Below are 17774 nucleotides of genomic sequence, written 5' to 3'. Positions count from 1 at the left end.
CTCCTCCATATTTAATTACCATGTCAGCTGAAAGTGCTTAATCAGAGAGATGTCTCAGGACGCCCTTCATTACTCTCTCCGCTCCCTCTCTTTTACACACACACACACACACACACACACACACACACTTCTCTGAGGAAATAGCCTGCATTCCTGAAACCATCCTCAAATGAGTTTACGCCCCTTCTTTTATTTCAGGCCTTCTTCTTGACTGACCTTTGTGTCATATTTTCTGACAGCCTTTCACAATAAGAGTGTTTCACTCTGTAAATGACCGTTGTTGTCTGCTATGCTGTTGTGTGTCTGGGTATGTCCTCCAAGTTAAGTGAAATGGGACTATTTTTTATGATTATATCCCATTAGTATTTCTATTCTTTCTACATTGCTGCTATTGGTATTGTGGGATATTTCCTATAAATTGCCTCAGTACTTCTTATATAAGAATCCAAGACACTCCCAGTTATTGATTAGTCAGATATCATTAATTTAAAAGGAGCTTTGTATTTCTGACAGATGGCAAAAATAAGCCTTTGGTCATGAGACTATTTTTATTCTAATTTTCAGTTTGACACCTTGAAATGTAAGTTTGCACTCTGCCACCTTGCCACATCAAGAATAACCGGCGGGTGATCCAATTTGACACAATGCAAGTTTAATATCAGGAATGAGCTATTCTCAGAATGTCTAAGAAACACTTGACCCTCCTGCAAAGCAAGCTAACATAACTAAATATACTGGTAGATGTTGAATGGTCTATTCTTATTTGTGTTTGTCAAATAAGTCAGACATACAGTATATGCTATGATAACCATATTAGTTATCCCACTCATTTCACTTTTACTCCCACGAATCCAGACTTTAAAGCATCTGAGAAATATCTCTGTACAGCCACTGTTACATAAAGCACACAGTGAATACAGACACATTTCTAGCACTGTCCTCCTGTTAAATGTTGTCTAACTGGGGCACAACTAATTATCACAAAGTGCTTCATGTTCTATAGAATATAGAAAGTCATCACTGTACAGCCATTTGCTCATTTACAGCTTACAAGAGTCTGGGCTGGAACTCAGCATGGGATGCTACGTTGGACATTGCTAATCATGGCTTTGTAATTTGTGTAATTAGGATGTGTAAATAGAGGGGGTTAATGGGTAACTGATTATTATGATGATGACAACAGTTCAGCATCTAGGTGGTAAACTCAACATTAAGGATGCGTATACAATAGTGCTGAACACTAAAACCTCAGCGGTGACGCTCCTTACCATTGGATCTAAGTATAATAGTTCTGTTGTTGTTTTGGAAACTAACATGCTATCATAAGAAGTTGAGGGTGGTTGAAATATAAACAAAAATTGGCAAAGGCCCCAACCATTGGCATGTTATCTATGATAACAGTTCTGTAACATTGAGTCAGCATGAGCTGTCAGACTGCATATGTCATTAATGATGAAACCATCAGATTTTGATGATCAGATGGTGTGTTAAAAATGCAGTTTTAGGGACTTCACTGGTACCATAGTAACGTGCGCTTCTTATTTTTAAAGATTTTTTTCTGGGGCTTTTCCATTTTTTGGAAACTGACAGTGGATAGACAGGAAAGGAGGAGGGAAAAAGAGGGGATGAAACGCAGTAAAGGGCCGCACGTTGGATTTGAACCTGGGCCGTCGCCGAGGACTCAGCCTACATGGGGAGAACGCTCTTACTGGGTGAGCCCCATGTGTGCGTCTTCAAAGTTGTTCAACGCTGGTAGCCAAGGCAGAACCAAGCAAATCAGCAATCAGCTGTTATTGGTTATTGATGAATCTCCACCAGGGTTTGGCTGTGTGGGGGACCCAGTAAAAGCTGTTCTATTACTTAATCACTTCAGTAGTGATGGTAGTATGAAGAGGAAAATGTTCATGAGTTGTTTCCGGTGCTTTATACGGTTAGGAAATGTCTCCTTTTAAATAAACAGTGTGAGTACAGTTTTACTTTTGCCTTTTTTACCCCCTTATTTTTCATATTGACCTGAATCGGTTGTTGAATTTGATGTAAACAGTAAAGTGATCTGTTTTTAAAGGGACACTCCACTGATTCTACACATCAAATTGAGTTTAATTGTCACAAAGAGTGTTATTTTTCCTGTGAAAACAGTTGCATAATACTTTTTGGATCTCTGTCCGGACCTCTTGAAAGTCTGAACAATAACCCGAGTTTGAAAGATGTGACTGCTTGCCAGAGAGGTTGGGTCTATCCAAAGATGCATTTTGGGAAATGTAGGTGTTTTGAGGGGATGAACCCGTACTTAAGATTAAAAGTCAAGATATCTTTTCCTCTGCTGCTTCAGTTTTTATCGTTTTGTAAATCTCTCTCTTACAAGTCTGCCAACCTTTTAGAAGTGTAATATTAATTTGCAGGAGTGCTGCTTTAATATGGTTGAAATTGATTGAAAGATTGATAACAGTGTTTGTTAGTTTTTTCTCCGGGATTGCCATTTATATCCCAACATGGATATACAGTACTTGCATGTAATGATGGAAATTTGTTCCACTATGCTCTACATCAGACAAAACTCTTAAAATAAAACTAATTTAAGTACTCATTTAAATGATTTATTATCACCAACGTGATTGAAATAACCATTTGTACAGACATTCTATAAAACTGAGCAAAATGTGATACTACTGAGAGTTAATAAATGGGGATATGGCACTGTCACCCAGCCCAGAGATATTAATGGGCAAAAATTGTTGATTTTATTACAAAATCTATTGACTTCAGGATCTATATGAGACACACATCCAAGCACAAGACAGAGTGAAACAGTGTCTCAATATAACAATCTCAATATCCCAAAATGCATCACACCATGTACAGTATATGTACTTCACGTTGCAGCAGAGAAGAGTGCTCCTGAGAGACACACTGTAATAGCCCACTGATTAGCAAGCTTTCTTTAATTTTCACGACTCTGTTTTCACTTACTCCCCCTTGTCTTCGCATACAGCTCTCAAAGGCATCCACCTCCCCGTGTCGCTCTGCCCGTCCCTGTTTTCTCTGTCACTCCGTCTTTGATGTCTCTGTCACATCCTCGCAGCCTCATTTCTCCCTGCCGGCTTCCTCCCTTAATCTCCCTCCTCATCTCTTCCTATTTATCATGGTGTCGCAGGAGGCCCTTCCCCTTTTTTTTATCCTTCTCTGTATCACTCCACCTCGGTGCTCCTCACTCTGTCCCTGCACCTTTATTTCTTGTTCTTGTTCTTGTTCTTCTTCTCTCTTTTTGCGCCTTCTTTATCTCACTCACAATGCCTGTCACGAAACCGAGCAAGGCAGAGGGACAGTGTCGTCACATGACCAAAACAAAGCGTCCTGATTGGAGCAGCTCCAGTGCCAGTGGCAGTGTAACAGGGAGGATGCTTATTTATGGTGATTTGTTTACGTAACTTGTTGCTTTTGTGTTAGTTAACCTTAAAATTATGATTTGTTGATGCCGTTTACCATTACTGTGGGAGCGACTGCGAACGAGAAAACCAATATGCCCAATTAACCCCCCCGGGGATCAATTAGGTGTTTCTGCTTCTGATTGTGATCTGAGATGAAAGGGGATTAAAAAAAATTAAGAATAGGATGAGAGGATTTAGATGGAGTGCAACGGGAAGATAAGACACAAGGGAGGAGAAGGAAAAATGAGATGCAGAGGAGGAAGAAAGTCTAATAGTGGCAAGGAAGTGAAAGGTTGCAAAAATTATGAGAAATTAATTACAGGCAGAGCTGTGGAGGTGAGCAGTGAAGAATGAGGAAGGAACGGATATATCCTGTCCTCTCCGGATGAGATTACGTGTTCAACACACAGAGCACCAGGCCTTCATATATCCAGTAGGACCACTATGACTTCTCAAGTTTTGTGTACAAAAATGAAAACCTTATTGAAGTTTTTAAAAACAGAAACTGTATTATGTTGTAAGGAAATGAACCAGTTTAGACTATTCCCATTGTCAACATTAGATATGATTTCTATCTTTTATCATGCTCAATATCCTCCATCTGTGTGAAGTTATAATGTTCCAGGCTGTCATTACTTCAAAAGCGGAAAAAAAATCCCCCGCAGGGATCAATTGTTTTTGATGTTTCTCTGTCTCTCTTTTGGCTGCATTGACGCAATACAATCTTTTAATTTGGGCGATTCCAAAAAAGGGGAATCGTGTGTTAAATTTAGTTTTATAACCTAATTAAACCTTCTGGTTTTGATTAAGTTTTGGACAGGAAACATGCCTGCAATCTGCAAACCTGCAGTTAGATATTTTGACCTTAGGATGCTGAGGAGAGGACATAGAGGACATAGTAGGAGAGGACATAGAGGACATAGTAGGAGAGGACATAGAGGACATAGTAGGAGGGGACATAGAGGACATAGTAGGAGAGGACATAGTATATACATAGGAATTTATGTATGATATAGCGGTAAATCTGTTTTTTGTGTCTGTGTATTGTTTTTGTGTAGGGACACACAAGAATATAATTTAAATCAAATTTGTAAGCATCTCTGATTTAAATAATTGAATTGTAGTTTAATGTTTTTTTTTCCACTTTTCTTTACTTGTTTTGTTTTTTGTTACAGTTTTTTTTATTTCCTCTTTTTTTCATTGTTGTTTCTTCTTCCTGAGATATTAAAACACTTTTTACTTACTTTTCACACTGGAAAAATCCAACTGATGTTTTATACAGGTTACTTCTTTTTTTGCATGCTGAGGTAAACGTTTTTTTAAGATCGACAGACAGACATACTGCAGTTGGCACAATATGCTGCACTTAGTAGGGGTTCGGGAAAAAAAATACAGCATAGTGTTGTGATATTTTCAGTGGCAAAACTTTAGCAATTTAAATTTTTATCTATTATTATGTATGTGGAGGTCAGTTTGTCTGATTGACAATCCCATTTTGCAGCAATAAAATTGAAGTGGGAGGAACAAACAGAGAAGTTTGTCTTTTTGCATAAAACTGATATGGACAAATTTTCCTTTTGGGGACATACTTTGGACAGTTGGGAAATAAGGTAATACATTGCAATATATCACAGAATATTGCAATATGTTTAAAATGGCATAAGTATCGGGATGATATGGTATGGTGAGACCTCTGGTTATCCCCACCCTTACTACTTAGCATATTAATAATCCTGGCCTAACGTTTTTCTTACAGCTGGGATATTGTATGTATAGCTATTTAATACAGTACTTAGTAATGTCCTTTCAGAAAAGAATGTAAAAGACACATTTTATCTCTTAATTTTGGACCAAGACTCAAATTTAATAACAGACGTTTCTTCAGTAAATCCTAAGCTTTTGAAAAAAAAACAGAAACAAGTAGCTCTCTTCTGTCACTGAAAGACGAGTTTGACAACAGAAGTGTAGCGTCAAAGTCTAAATCCGGGGAAGCCAGACTAAGATGTCCATTTCTGTCTGTCTAACATGACAGTGAAATGAAAATCTAAGACTTGGTGTTAGACTTATGTAACATTTTGTGGTTGTTTTCAGGGTGTGAGGGAGAAGACAGGCGGCGGGACTGACAGTAAACGATAAGGGAAGGAATTTTGAGAATTGAATGGGAAGGATGTTCAAAATATAATTAAAGACTGTGTTGAAGGTAAATACAAACACATAAAAAGTAATTTTGCAAAGTAGTAGCCAGAGAAGCAAACATACAGTAACAGTACAATCTTATGACTTAGAACTGGCCCTTTACATTATAGAGTTAACTTTTGCTAGACACTTGCCATTGTGGTAAAGGCTAAAACATAGTTTAACAGGACCACAAGTAGATTCATTTAGTCAGCTGTTGGATTTACTAATGTTAGTTATACGGTAATGTAGCTACGGCTTGCAAACATTAGCTAATATTTGCTTCCAGGCTAAGCGTTATTATAGAACCCACCCAATAGCATTCACACGCTACTATTGGCCAAGCGTCCATGCTCCGATTTGTTGAGGTCCTGTCTCCTGACCAATAGGCTATTCTAACCTTAACCTCTCGAGATCAATGCCTAACCCCAACCAATCGAGCTGCTTTGTAGGACGGGGCCTGCCTAGACGTTACACGGGATCCATACTAACGCCCAGGTTAATGGTCATACCATACAGAGTCAAGCTAGTAGCAGCCAAACGGTTGAGAGCATCAACTTATTTCTTCTTCTGTAATAGAAACGTTGGGGCAGCACTACAAGGTCATTCATTTGATCCAGGTTTAATTTGAAAATATTGATTACAACAGTTTTTATGTTGAGTTCTGACTTTGACAGAGGCCTATAAATAATTCATTTGAGGCAGAACTAAATTCTTGTCCTGTCTTTTGAGGCAATCTACTTACTACACCAAAGGCACTGGGAAATGTAGCATGTCAAAACTCAACAGAGGTTGATGGTTGCACTAAAATGGCCTGCTGGTTCTTGGGTGAAACAGGGAAATTTTAACCTCAAATTGAGAAGGCTAATGGTATTCTGCAGTAACTTTGCATGCACATTTTGTGACAGCCAGTCTCGTCAGCCTGTCCTTCACACAGCTAATGCAGTGTGACTAGGGAGTGAATATAACATAGCTGCATGCTATGTTTTACAGAGAAAAAGACACACTTGTCCAGGTGTAGAACTGTCACAGAAAAGCCGACTCATAAAATAATCACAAAAATAGCTACAGTCCTCCAGGGATTACACTGCACCACCACTGTGATTTATGTACTACTTAAAAAAAAATGTATGCACCACAGAGATAAGTTACAACATAACTCTAAGTAACAGCTATATAGTTACAGATGCTCCTTGGTTAGGTGCAAATCATAAAATGTCACAGAATTATACTCACTGTGTGCCATTTTTCAACATAGTAATTCAGTAAAGACCTAATTTATTGATAAATTTCAATGTTTCAGTCTAGTTGTTTATGATGTGCTACAATGTCAGTAGCTCATGCCAGCCAGAAAGCTATTGCGCACAGTAACCATGACATGGAACCATTGGAACTTTATCTCTGATCTTTGATTGGCCACTCGCATTAATTATGATTTAATGTCAAAACTAGTTTGCTTATGCCCCAAGTAGTCGTGGTGCAATTAATTTAAGTAGACAACTATCTAGTAGTTACTAAGTCTTTAGTGTCAACCACCCAGTGCAGACATTTCATTTCAGTAAAAATAGCAATGTAGAAATACTCTGTTAAGAGTAAGTCCTGCATCCAAAAAAGTATAAAAAATCCCACAGGCGACTTTATGTAGTATCATTTCAGTTCGAGTTCAAGTTCAAGTTACTTTATTGTCCCCAATGGGGCAATTTGTTGTGCAGCAGATAGAGAACTGTAGAACTGTCACAAAAAAGCCAACTCATAAAATAATCATAAAATTAGCTACAGTCCTCCAGGGATTACAAAAGAGTGTTCAGCCTATATCTGTTCTATATATATATATATATATTATATATATATATATATCCTACATCTGTAGTTAAAATACAGTATCTGTCCCAAAAATGTAGTGGAATAGATGTACAAAGTAGCTTAAATTGGAAATTCAAGTAAAAATACAAGTACCACAAAATCGTATTTATGTACAGAAGTACATGAAGTAGATATATTCTTTAATCTAAACCCAGTCAAATCTGCTACAGCCCACAGACCAACTAGAGTAGAGTGGGAACACACTGAAAATGCTTGTTTCTCATGGCCTGTTTTGGTAATTTGCCACAGCACAATGATTCATCATTTCGGATAGCTAGTAGTCCAGTCCAGTATTGAGCAAGACCCCTGCAGTCGGCAGAAGCAAAACAACCTAAAATGTAATGTTAATCGGCAATACCACACTTGTTTGTCCACTGACATGCTCAGCTTTTTGTTCTGAGTCTAAGTCTGACAACATTATGGGAAGGGTCCCTACAGAGGTTGACATTTTTGTTAAAGAGTAAGATTATTTTTGCTTAACCAGAAACAACCTGAAATGGAATAAGAAGTCTTGGTTCATTTTTCCACTCTTCTAACCATCACCAGAATGGATTTGTTAAAATAAACCCTTAATTCAGCCATGTACATGTGAAATTGTGCTGGCTCTATACATGCTAAAATGATTGTTTATGTGTAAGTGTGGCGTTGGTTATTTCAGAGCCGTTTCTTATTAAACAAAAAGTGTTTTACTCTTGAACAAAAAGCTCTATCTCTGTAGGGATCCATTTCATAATGGTGTCAGACACTTATAATAACAATCTCAGCCTCTCAGTGGCAAAAACAGCAGTTTTAGTCAATGGATATTGATGATGCGCATTTGCCCTATATGATTACATTGCAGCCCGGTTTAGAGGTGCTGGTTACAGAATACTCCCTTAACACTAGCCCAATTTCAAAGATGTTTGTTCCTATTAGTCACTTAGATACCCGTTTGAAAATAACCAGAAGTTACCTTTTTAAGCTTCTTTCGAACCCAGGCTTGGGAACAAAGGCAAATGTGGTTGTGGTCTTGTTGTGCTTTGGTCTTTTATTTTTTTCAAATGCAAATAAGGTGAAGGTCAGAGTAAATCCCAGTAATAATGGTAGAGTACAAGTTTACTCCAGTGTACACCCCTCTTATGAATGTGTCCAAGCCCTTTTCAGATATCAGTTATTGCCTCGCTAACCTGACATTGTTAGCTACAGTATATGATCCCAGAAGGTATTACATGGCATTTCTGCAAGGGCAGGAATTTGCATTTTTCAGAAGAGACCTATGAATAATGTTTTTAGCCAATTACACTGCTGGAACACCACATCATCAAGTAGTAAACCTATAAACCTATGTATATATGGGGGTCCGTTCTACCAACTGCAACCAAGCATAGAAACCTTTAACACACACACACACACACACTCACACACACACACACACTCACTCACACACACGCACACGCATGGCCATCTATCACAATTTGCCAGCAGTTCCCTTCTCTCCTCTGTAACACAATCACTTTGTTGCCTTCACTGTCTGAACCCCATTACCATGTTGTCAAGTCTGGTTTTCCCTAACCCTACACTACCCTCCAGTGGACAATATTTGTTTGCATTATGGAAACAACAGTTAGCTCTGGTTAGCTGATTTGATTGGATGGGATCTTGTCTAGCTTGTGTCTAGAGTTTTTTACTTGTGTTGTAGTGTCTAACTCTGGACAGCCACGAGGTGTTTACTAATCCTGCAAACTGGATGTATTTGTTTATACAGGTCTGCGTGTAATGTACTAATACAATTAGTACTGCTATACTAGCTTCATCCTGGTGGCTTGACGGGTGACTTACAGATGATCTGATTTATCTGTTTTAACAATGAAATGCATTTAAAGTAATATTATATACTTTAAGTAGTATGAAAATTTAAAATTTGTCAAAAGTTGAATTTTATTTACTTGATACACAGACGATTTAGAGGGTAGTGCAAATATGTATCTGATACCCAGAAACCTGTCTTACCCTTAGCTCTGGTCTGTACTCCAAAACAGTCTGAGATAGTCTGTTGTTAGTTAGTAGTCAGCAAATTCATTACTAAAATAACAATTATCATATTAACATGCAACTTGTCAACCCACTACCGTCATACAGTATACACAAAATGAGTACACATCTTTTTTCGTTTTATATGAATGGCACTAATTTGTTGCCCTGGTTGAATTCTGAACAACCTTATGAATCTGCTTTAAAAAAAAAAGACAAAATATCAACAGTGGTCTCTGAAATGTAGTGAGTGAAAGTTGACAACTCACAGTGTTCTTCCTTTACTGGGCCCAGAAATTTGTTATTTTCATTAACTCGTTTATATCTTTTTTATTGGTAATGAATGTTAAAACATAGAGAACTTGTCTAACGGCCAGCTGTGATGTCTTTTCTAGATAATGTTTAATAATTAAAATTGTCCCTGCAAGTTATGGAATATAGTTCTTGTATTATTGACCACTTAATTGATTTGTGTCCTCCTTTTGAAGCAATACTCATCCTTCTGTGGTAGCATGGGGACACCTGGCGGCGGGGAGAAGTATTGCAAATGGCTGACTTAACCACGTTTTATGAATCTGGAACCATTCATAACACTACCGTCAATTCCACGTGATGTTTTAACAAGTAAATAATATAGAAAAGTAAAGCACAACAAAGGCTAACGTGAGGTTCTGTTCACTGAAGCCGAACAAAGTATTTCAAACTCTGTGGGTAATACTTTGTGAAAAAGGTTTTTGCTGTTTTTTAGCAGATTAATGTCAAAGGATTGTCAAACATGACTGCTTGTAACGTGATTACCAGTGTATGTGTAATAATCTGATACTTTGATTCCTATGAGATCAATAAAGTATCTTATTCTGTTCTTTCTTCTAACATTTCATTGTGATCATAGGGAGCTGAGTAGCTCTAACTACTCCAATGTTACCTATATGTGACTAAAAGTCTACATTTCCTGGCAGTACCTTTGCCAATCAGTAATGGTAATGTTATAGGCCGTCTCTTCTATCTGGCAGCTTTAACATATAGACAAACACATCATAAATGTTCTTTGAGATACAAACCCAGCATAGCGCAGGTTGGCTAGATTGGTGGCAGTAAGGACACATTAGTGGCTGAATGACACATTTGCAGCTGATTTGAAAAAAATAAATTAAAACGCATTAAAAGGCCTTTTGTGCAATGTCTTGTATTTCATCTTCCTGTGTTTGTTCGTCATCACTGACTAAGGATACCATAAATAAGAAACAAAACAAAAAAATTGCCTGCAGCCAATTCTGGAAAGAGAGGGAAAAGAGGCCAGAGACAAAAGATGATGTTAGAGGGATAAAAGGATGAGGGGGTGAGGAAGGAGAGGAGGTTTGAAGTGACGCTGGTGCTGGTGGGCTTGTATGGGATGAGTTAGAAGGATAGAGAGAGAGAGAGAGAGAGAGAGAGAGAGAGAGAGAGAGAAAAGAGATGGTTTTAGAGGAATTATACTGTTTTGTATTAAAACATGTTAGACGTCACAGCTGAGAGAAGAGCGAAGTGATGTTCAGGGATTAGATTAGAATTCTATGATCAATTCTATCCAACCACTTGAAACTGACTCAAGGAGGCAAGCCTTCAGTGCACTGGATATACAACTAAAAAATCCCCCTTTCCCCCTTCTCGTTTTTCTTCTTCTTCTCCTCTTTTTCAACTTTCTCTACTGTCTTGCTCTATCTCGCTCCAACATGTTTTTCTTCCAGCTCGTCATCATGTCCGGCACCGTGTTGTTGTCCTACTACATGGAGTGCACGGACCTGTTCGGCGTGCACGTGCAGGGATTCTTCTGTAATGACGCCGAGCTGATGAAGCCGTACCCCGGCACAGAGGAGTCCAGCTTCATCCCCCCTCTCATCCTCTACTGCGTGGTGGCTGCTGCTCCCACCGCTATAGTGAGTAAAACCCACTTCATGTGTATTTCACCACAGTGTTTTAAAAACCACATGCTCGACTGTAAAAGGACAATAATCAGATGTGGCATGAATATCCGGGCTTTCACTCTCTGAAAGCAACCATATGTTCACTTCTAACAACTTTATTTAAATTAGTATTAACTAAATACAACAAAAATGTCATTCTGAAATGAATAATAATGTATTATGTTCATGTAACATTATGCTGGTAACTTAGCCTAACATGACCAACTTGTGTGACAGTTTTAAAAATGTAATAACTTCAGTGCTGAATTATATATGTTTTATGTAGCTGAAAAGGCCACGTATGCAATATAGAAATGCAGCCATGCAGGGTATGTCTCTCCTCGGTAGATTCCACTTTCTCTGTCAAAAATGGGAGAAAATATCAAAGCACACTGTGTGAAGTCCGTTTCCATATCTTTTCATGGGTCAGCTGAGAAGTTCGGTCCGGATTTCACAGCTTGAACTTTTGACTCCCTGTTTTGAACTTCATACAGTATCTCCTAGACTTGTTATTTGCTAGTTTCACATCACAAAGCATCATGCTCAATGCACCACCGAAGTGTAAAGTCATGCTGTGCACGTAGTAGTGAATGTGAGCTGCATAACAAGTGTTTTTCCTGGACTATGATGTGATTTCTTAAACAGTATGGCCGTGCAGATTGTCAGGCACCCAGGCTATAGGGCATCTCCCAGTGCTAGAAGGCAAATGGGTTTCCTGTTGTGTGGTGGGTCACACAAAACTCATTCACTATTCCTTCAGTTCTGCTGAATGACAGAGACACCCGCGTGTCAGTGAAACTTCTTCAGCATCAAAAGGAAATGCCTTTGACTGCTAAGTTTAATGTAGCTGATGCCAATCTGTTCTAGCTTTCCCAGCTGTTGTTCAGTATGTACAGCAGGATGATTAGAGACATTTGGACAGCATTGCAGGATGACAGGTGAAGGTAATGACATCAATGGGCCTTTTTCACAGCAAGTCTTTGTACCTGGCAGAGAAGGAGAAGCACAGGTGTGATTAATTGTGTTAACGATGGCTCTGTGTCTTTTGGCCATGTTAGTGAGCACACAGGAGGGCAGCCCTCGTTAGTGGAATTAATCACACCTGTGAAACCTGTGAGCACATTTCAAAATAAAGCCTCGGAACACCCGCACAGGTGTTTTTAGTGATTCTGGCTGATTATACCTCTGCTCAAGTTGAAGGTGGGCAGAAGATTGGATGGGAATTAACCGTGCGTTCATGGGCATCGGAAAAAATACTTTTTCCTATTGAAAACGTCATCATTCCCGTCACTTGATGTGGGAATCAGAGGTGGGAAGCTCGGGCTAGATTTTAAGACAGAGTTTCCCAGTTGGTGACGCGTTGTTGACAACTGACGTTTGATGTCGGCGACTTTGGGTCACTGGAAATATTTTTTTAATGACAATAAATATTGTGGACAAACGCCTCAGCCAAGAAACCTACACAGACATAACAAATTATGCATAAATAAGCCTATCTGTAAAAAAAAAAAAACTTATCCATGTCCTTTCCCAATACGTTGTCCTGCAGATAACACAAACAAACAGCTGTCGATGTGCGGTTTGTGTGCTCGAATAAAACAACAGCAGCCAATCTTTATTATTGTGGCCTTCATGTTTTCACACACCTGATGCTCTAGGTTACGCCCAACAGCTAGTGGCAATCATGCAACAAGTTGTTATGCCAAACACCAATATAAAAGAAGAAGAAGAAGAACATGCATCCCGACTATGTGAACGCTGGCATTCGGAAAAACAACGTAATCACAGGGGCGGTCCCCGATATTCCCAGGTGGCTTGAATGCAACATTATTACCTCACACGTTTTATTTACCCATAAGAATAATAAAGGTGCCATTTTTCCTGCCTTTTCTGGTGCTAACACAACAGGTTGCTCAGGAAGATGTCAATCAATCAGTTCATACACACCCACTCAAATGTCTAATGAGCCAGAATCACCAAAAACACCTGCGTGGGTCTTCATGGTCTTTAATTTCCTAAAATATAATAACTGTGTAAGCTGTTAGTTTGTAAAGCTTAGTAAATTATAAATTGATTTTAGGGCGAGGACTACATGTGCACTGCTGATTCAAACGCTTCATACAGGAGTAGCAGCATGTAGCCACTAGATGTCACTTTAGCTCCAAGCTTGTCAAACCCTAACCCAGCACCAGACCTGGCTAAGATATGTCTCCTGGGTCAGTTTAGTAATAATATTGTGTCAAATATTTCCTGAACACCTTCTGAAGAAGTGTCTGTTTAATATTATAATTCATTTCTTCACATTTGAATCGTGCCCTATGCGAAAGAAAACACGAGTCATTCCCAGAATATGGATACAGTCAGTCTGTTTGAAGTGGCCGATGCTTCATGGGAAGGATCATGCAGTGCATAGATATTAATGTCTGCAGTAGTGTGTCGCATCAGTTCAGACGGGATGTGTTGTAAAGGAGAATAATCAATTCCATGTACCAGCTTTGGCTTCGACGTTAGTGTTAGAGTCATCTGCGGAGTCAGGTGTTAAAAACAATAAAATAGCCCATCGTATTTTAAAGCTGTAAGATGTTATCTGAATAGAGTAAAGGTGATTTGATGTTGAATAAAGGGTGCAAGCAGAACATCTGTAAATGATCAGATTGCACCATGTTTGTTCTCACTGTCAGATGTGTAAGTATGTGGCAATTGTATAAAATCAATTTGCATTTTAAGCTGGTGAACATCAGCTATTTTATACCTATCTACCTGTGTTATCAGAACCGGCAGTCAACCAACATTTAGAGACTATAGTGCCAACAGACTGTAGTCATAGTAATAGTGTATGTCGGTGAGTCCATTGGGCATATGAACTAAAACAAAAAAATTTGTTTTGTGATCTGTGTGAGCCACTGATCAGCCAAATGCATCTTTTGCCCCCGTCTTTTCTTAATGTGCATTCTATTACATATAGTACTGTATGTTAAATTCATTTTTAAATCAGTTTGTTGTAAGTTAATTTAATAAACGGGTTTGTAGCATTTCATAATGATGTGATTTCATGACATACTAAAAAACAATTAAGAATATTAGAAATTGTCAAAATAGAGTATTATACAGGTGAAAGTGGTCAAATGTGTAAAATACAGCCACTTGCATCACCCCCCATTCTGTTGTATGTAAGTATTGAAGGCCTACCTTTCCTATGCATTACTACTATATGCTAATGTTTGTCTGTATGTATACTTTTTGTATATATATATATATATATATATATATATATATATATATATGTAAGTAAGTGGGGGGGTATGTGAAACAAATCCTTCCCTTTCTTGGTCAAACGAGTAATGTTTGACTGAATGCTCCACAGCAAACCTAAAATTTAGTTTAAAACTGTAGAGTGCCATAATTCTATAATCCATAAGTCTTTTAGGAGTGTTCTGCATGTGTCCCACTTGCATATCGCCTTTTCAAACAGATACCTTTCTTTATTATTACAATTTCAAGAGGCACTTAATCAGGGCTGATCATAACAAATGTCACCCATTTATTTGAAATGACATATTACTGTTCTGCTTGCTCTTTGTGTCTCCCGCTTATTGGTTTCATTATCTGGGACGCTTTCACTCTTGCTGTCAGGCTCTAAACACTGAGTGCAGTATTCTAGTCTGAGTAAAGCCTGAATTATTGTCACTTTTACTGAACAAGTAAAACACATCCTGTAGCTCCCATCCCCTCCATAAAGCTAATTGGTCTGCAGAAACATCAGCAGTCCACAGTGCGCACACACACACACACACACACACACACACACACACACACACACACACACAGTATAAAATAAATTGGTTTCGAATCTGGAAGACTCCTCTGATTGGCCACCAGGAAATGTGACAGACAGTATTATTCACAGCTGATTTGGTTAGTGTGTGTCTGTGTGTAGTTTTGACAGACTCTTCTGCATGGATTACTTCACATCAAAAAGAAAAGAGATACTGGAAGGTAAAATCAACAACTTCAGTGTATGTCTTGGTACACCATTTTTCTTCATACAGTGTACCATTGTTGTCACGTTCTTTTGTCTTATACACGGTTAAATTGTTTGTGTGCCTTATAACTCATCATACCCCTGATCACAAACCCCTACTCAGTGAGTGCTGTGTCAGCTGTTCAACTTTTGTTTAGTACTGCTGCTCATTTCCAGTATTGTCATTGCTTTCTTTATGTGGCCTTAGTCGCATTATCCATATGCATGCTATCCCAAACCTTTTAATTGTGCCCTTTGAGACTGCTGTGTCAGGTGCTGAAGTTGTGCTCCATACTGTATATCGCTCCATCACCACATGCGTCATAAACCACAGAAGTAGCCAGTCAGAATTATAATGACAGGGCTGGGATGTTGGCCAATTAGCAAAGAGGCAGTCATTTGTTCAGAATGTTGTGGTTGTAGAGGTTAGATGGGTCGTTTTAATGCAACGTTCTGTTCAGCCATGGCCAGGCATCAGTCCTTCATCCTCAACATTAGGAAAGCATAATGTTATTCTTGTCTGTCAAGTGTGGAAGGCTAGGTCTGCAACTAACGATTATTGTCATCGTCAATTAATATCTAGATAATTTTCTTGATTAATCGATCAGTTGTTTGGTCTATAAAATGGCAGAAAATTGTGAAAAATGACGATCAGGGTTTGTTTGCTAAAAAACAAGATTAATTAAAAAAAAATCTTGTGTTGTCCACCAACCAAAGATATTCAGTTTACTGTCACTGAGGAGAAAAAAATAAAAATATTCACATTTAAGAAGTTGGAATCAGAGAACTTTTATCTTTTTTTTTTTTTTACAAACCGGTTTATGGTTGATCAAAATAGTGAGCAATTAATTCAATAGTTGACATATGATCGATTAATCTTTGCAGCTCTAGATACAACAGAAGTAGGTGGCTTCTGAGCGGTAAACACCATGACTGACTGTAGATGTTTCCCAACACAAACTCCCTCTAAAGGTGGAGACATCAGAGAAGGACGTGTTGAAGTTAAAGAACTCCAATGCATTGTTTCCATACCAACGTAGGTCCTTGATAGCTTAATCAACTCACTTTTATGTCTGTCTTGGTAGTAATACTGAATATAATTGGCTCTTTAAGAAGACATTAAAGAAGCATTTATTAATCTTGTTAATCATTTTGTAAACACAACCACTTCACATGTTTTCACCTTATAAAGTGAATGTGTTAATGTGAATGAGAGCAAGCTGAGGGAAGGATCTGGCTCTTTAGCTGCTAAATGTTCCACTATGTTGAGCGGCTAGTCACTAACTTTTTCTGTCTACAATTTGGTGCTGCGTTGGATGCATACAATGGGTTTGACGGGTTTTCTGAAAGCAGTTGCCAGCTGCTAGTGGAAACGACACTGATTAGAGCAGTTGAAGTAAACAAAATATCCAAGATCTGTTAAGCCACGATATATCTCAGAGTGAGGAAACACAATGGGGAATGAGAAGCAGCTCCAGCAGGGGACCCCAAACTTCCCTTTCCCGAGCCACATCAAACAGCTCCGACTGGGGGATCCCGAGGCGTTCCCAGGCCAGGTTGGAGATATAATCTCGCCACCTAGTCCTGGGTCTTCCCCGAGGCCTCCTCCCAGCTGGACGTGCCTGGAACACCTCCCTAGGGAGGCGCCCAGGAGGCATCCTTACCAGATGCCCGAACCACCTCAACTGGCTCCTTTCGGCTCCCATCTCTAAGGGAGACGCCAGCCACCCTCCTGAGGAAATGACCCAGCCTTCATGACCATAGGTGAGGGTAGGAACGAAAATTGCCCGGTAGATCGACAAAGCGCAGCCCTGGCGGAGGCCAACCTTCACCTGGAACGAGTCCGACTTACTGCCAAGAACCCGGACACAGCTCTCGCTTTGGTCATACAGAGATTGGATGGCCCTGAGAAGGGACCCCCTCACCCCATACTCCCGCAGCACCTCCCACAGTTTCTCCCGGGGGACCCGGTCATACGCCTTCTCCAGATCCACAAAACACATGTAGACTGGTTGGGCAGACTCCCAGGCTCCCTCCAGGATCCTTGTGAGAGTAAAGATCTGATCCGTTGTTCCACGACCAGGACGGAATCCGCATTGTTCCTCTTCAATCCGAGGTTCGACTATCGGCCGAACCCTCCTTTCCAGCATCTTGGAGTAGACTTTACCAGGGAGGCTGAGAAGAGTGATAACCCTGTAATTGGCACACACCCTCTGGTCCCCCTTTTTGAAGAGGGGAACCACCACCCCGGTCTGACACTCCTTAGGCACTGTCCCAGACCTCCACGCAATGTTGAAGAGGCGTGTCAACCAAGACAGCCCCTCCACACCCAGA

General features: G+C 39.4%; 1 protein-coding gene across 3 annotated transcripts in view; it reads left to right on the top strand.

Annotated features, from left to right (window-relative positions):
- plppr1 (phospholipid phosphatase related 1) overlaps positions 1-17774 on the top strand; it is a 52383-nt gene that overhangs the window by 18843 nt on the left and 15766 nt on the right. The window contains exon 3 of one of the 3 annotated variants that reach the window (XM_034896559.1): positions 11204-11392. In XM_034896559.1, coding sequence (XP_034752450.1) covers positions 11204-11392 — 189 coding nt within the window. Of the gene's footprint in view, positions 1-10979; positions 11393-17774 lie in introns of those variants that run through there. The other 2 variants (XM_034896558.1, XM_034896556.1) reach the window with 2 other exon arrangements.

This window comes from Etheostoma cragini, chromosome 16, assembly GCF_013103735.1.
Source record: "Etheostoma cragini isolate CJK2018 chromosome 16, CSU_Ecrag_1.0, whole genome shotgun sequence".
Lineage (NCBI taxonomy): Eukaryota > Metazoa > Chordata > Actinopteri > Perciformes > Percidae > Etheostoma > Etheostoma cragini.
Note: the sequence above shows the minus strand (reverse complement) of the source record. Positions and strands in the feature narration are given on the sequence as shown.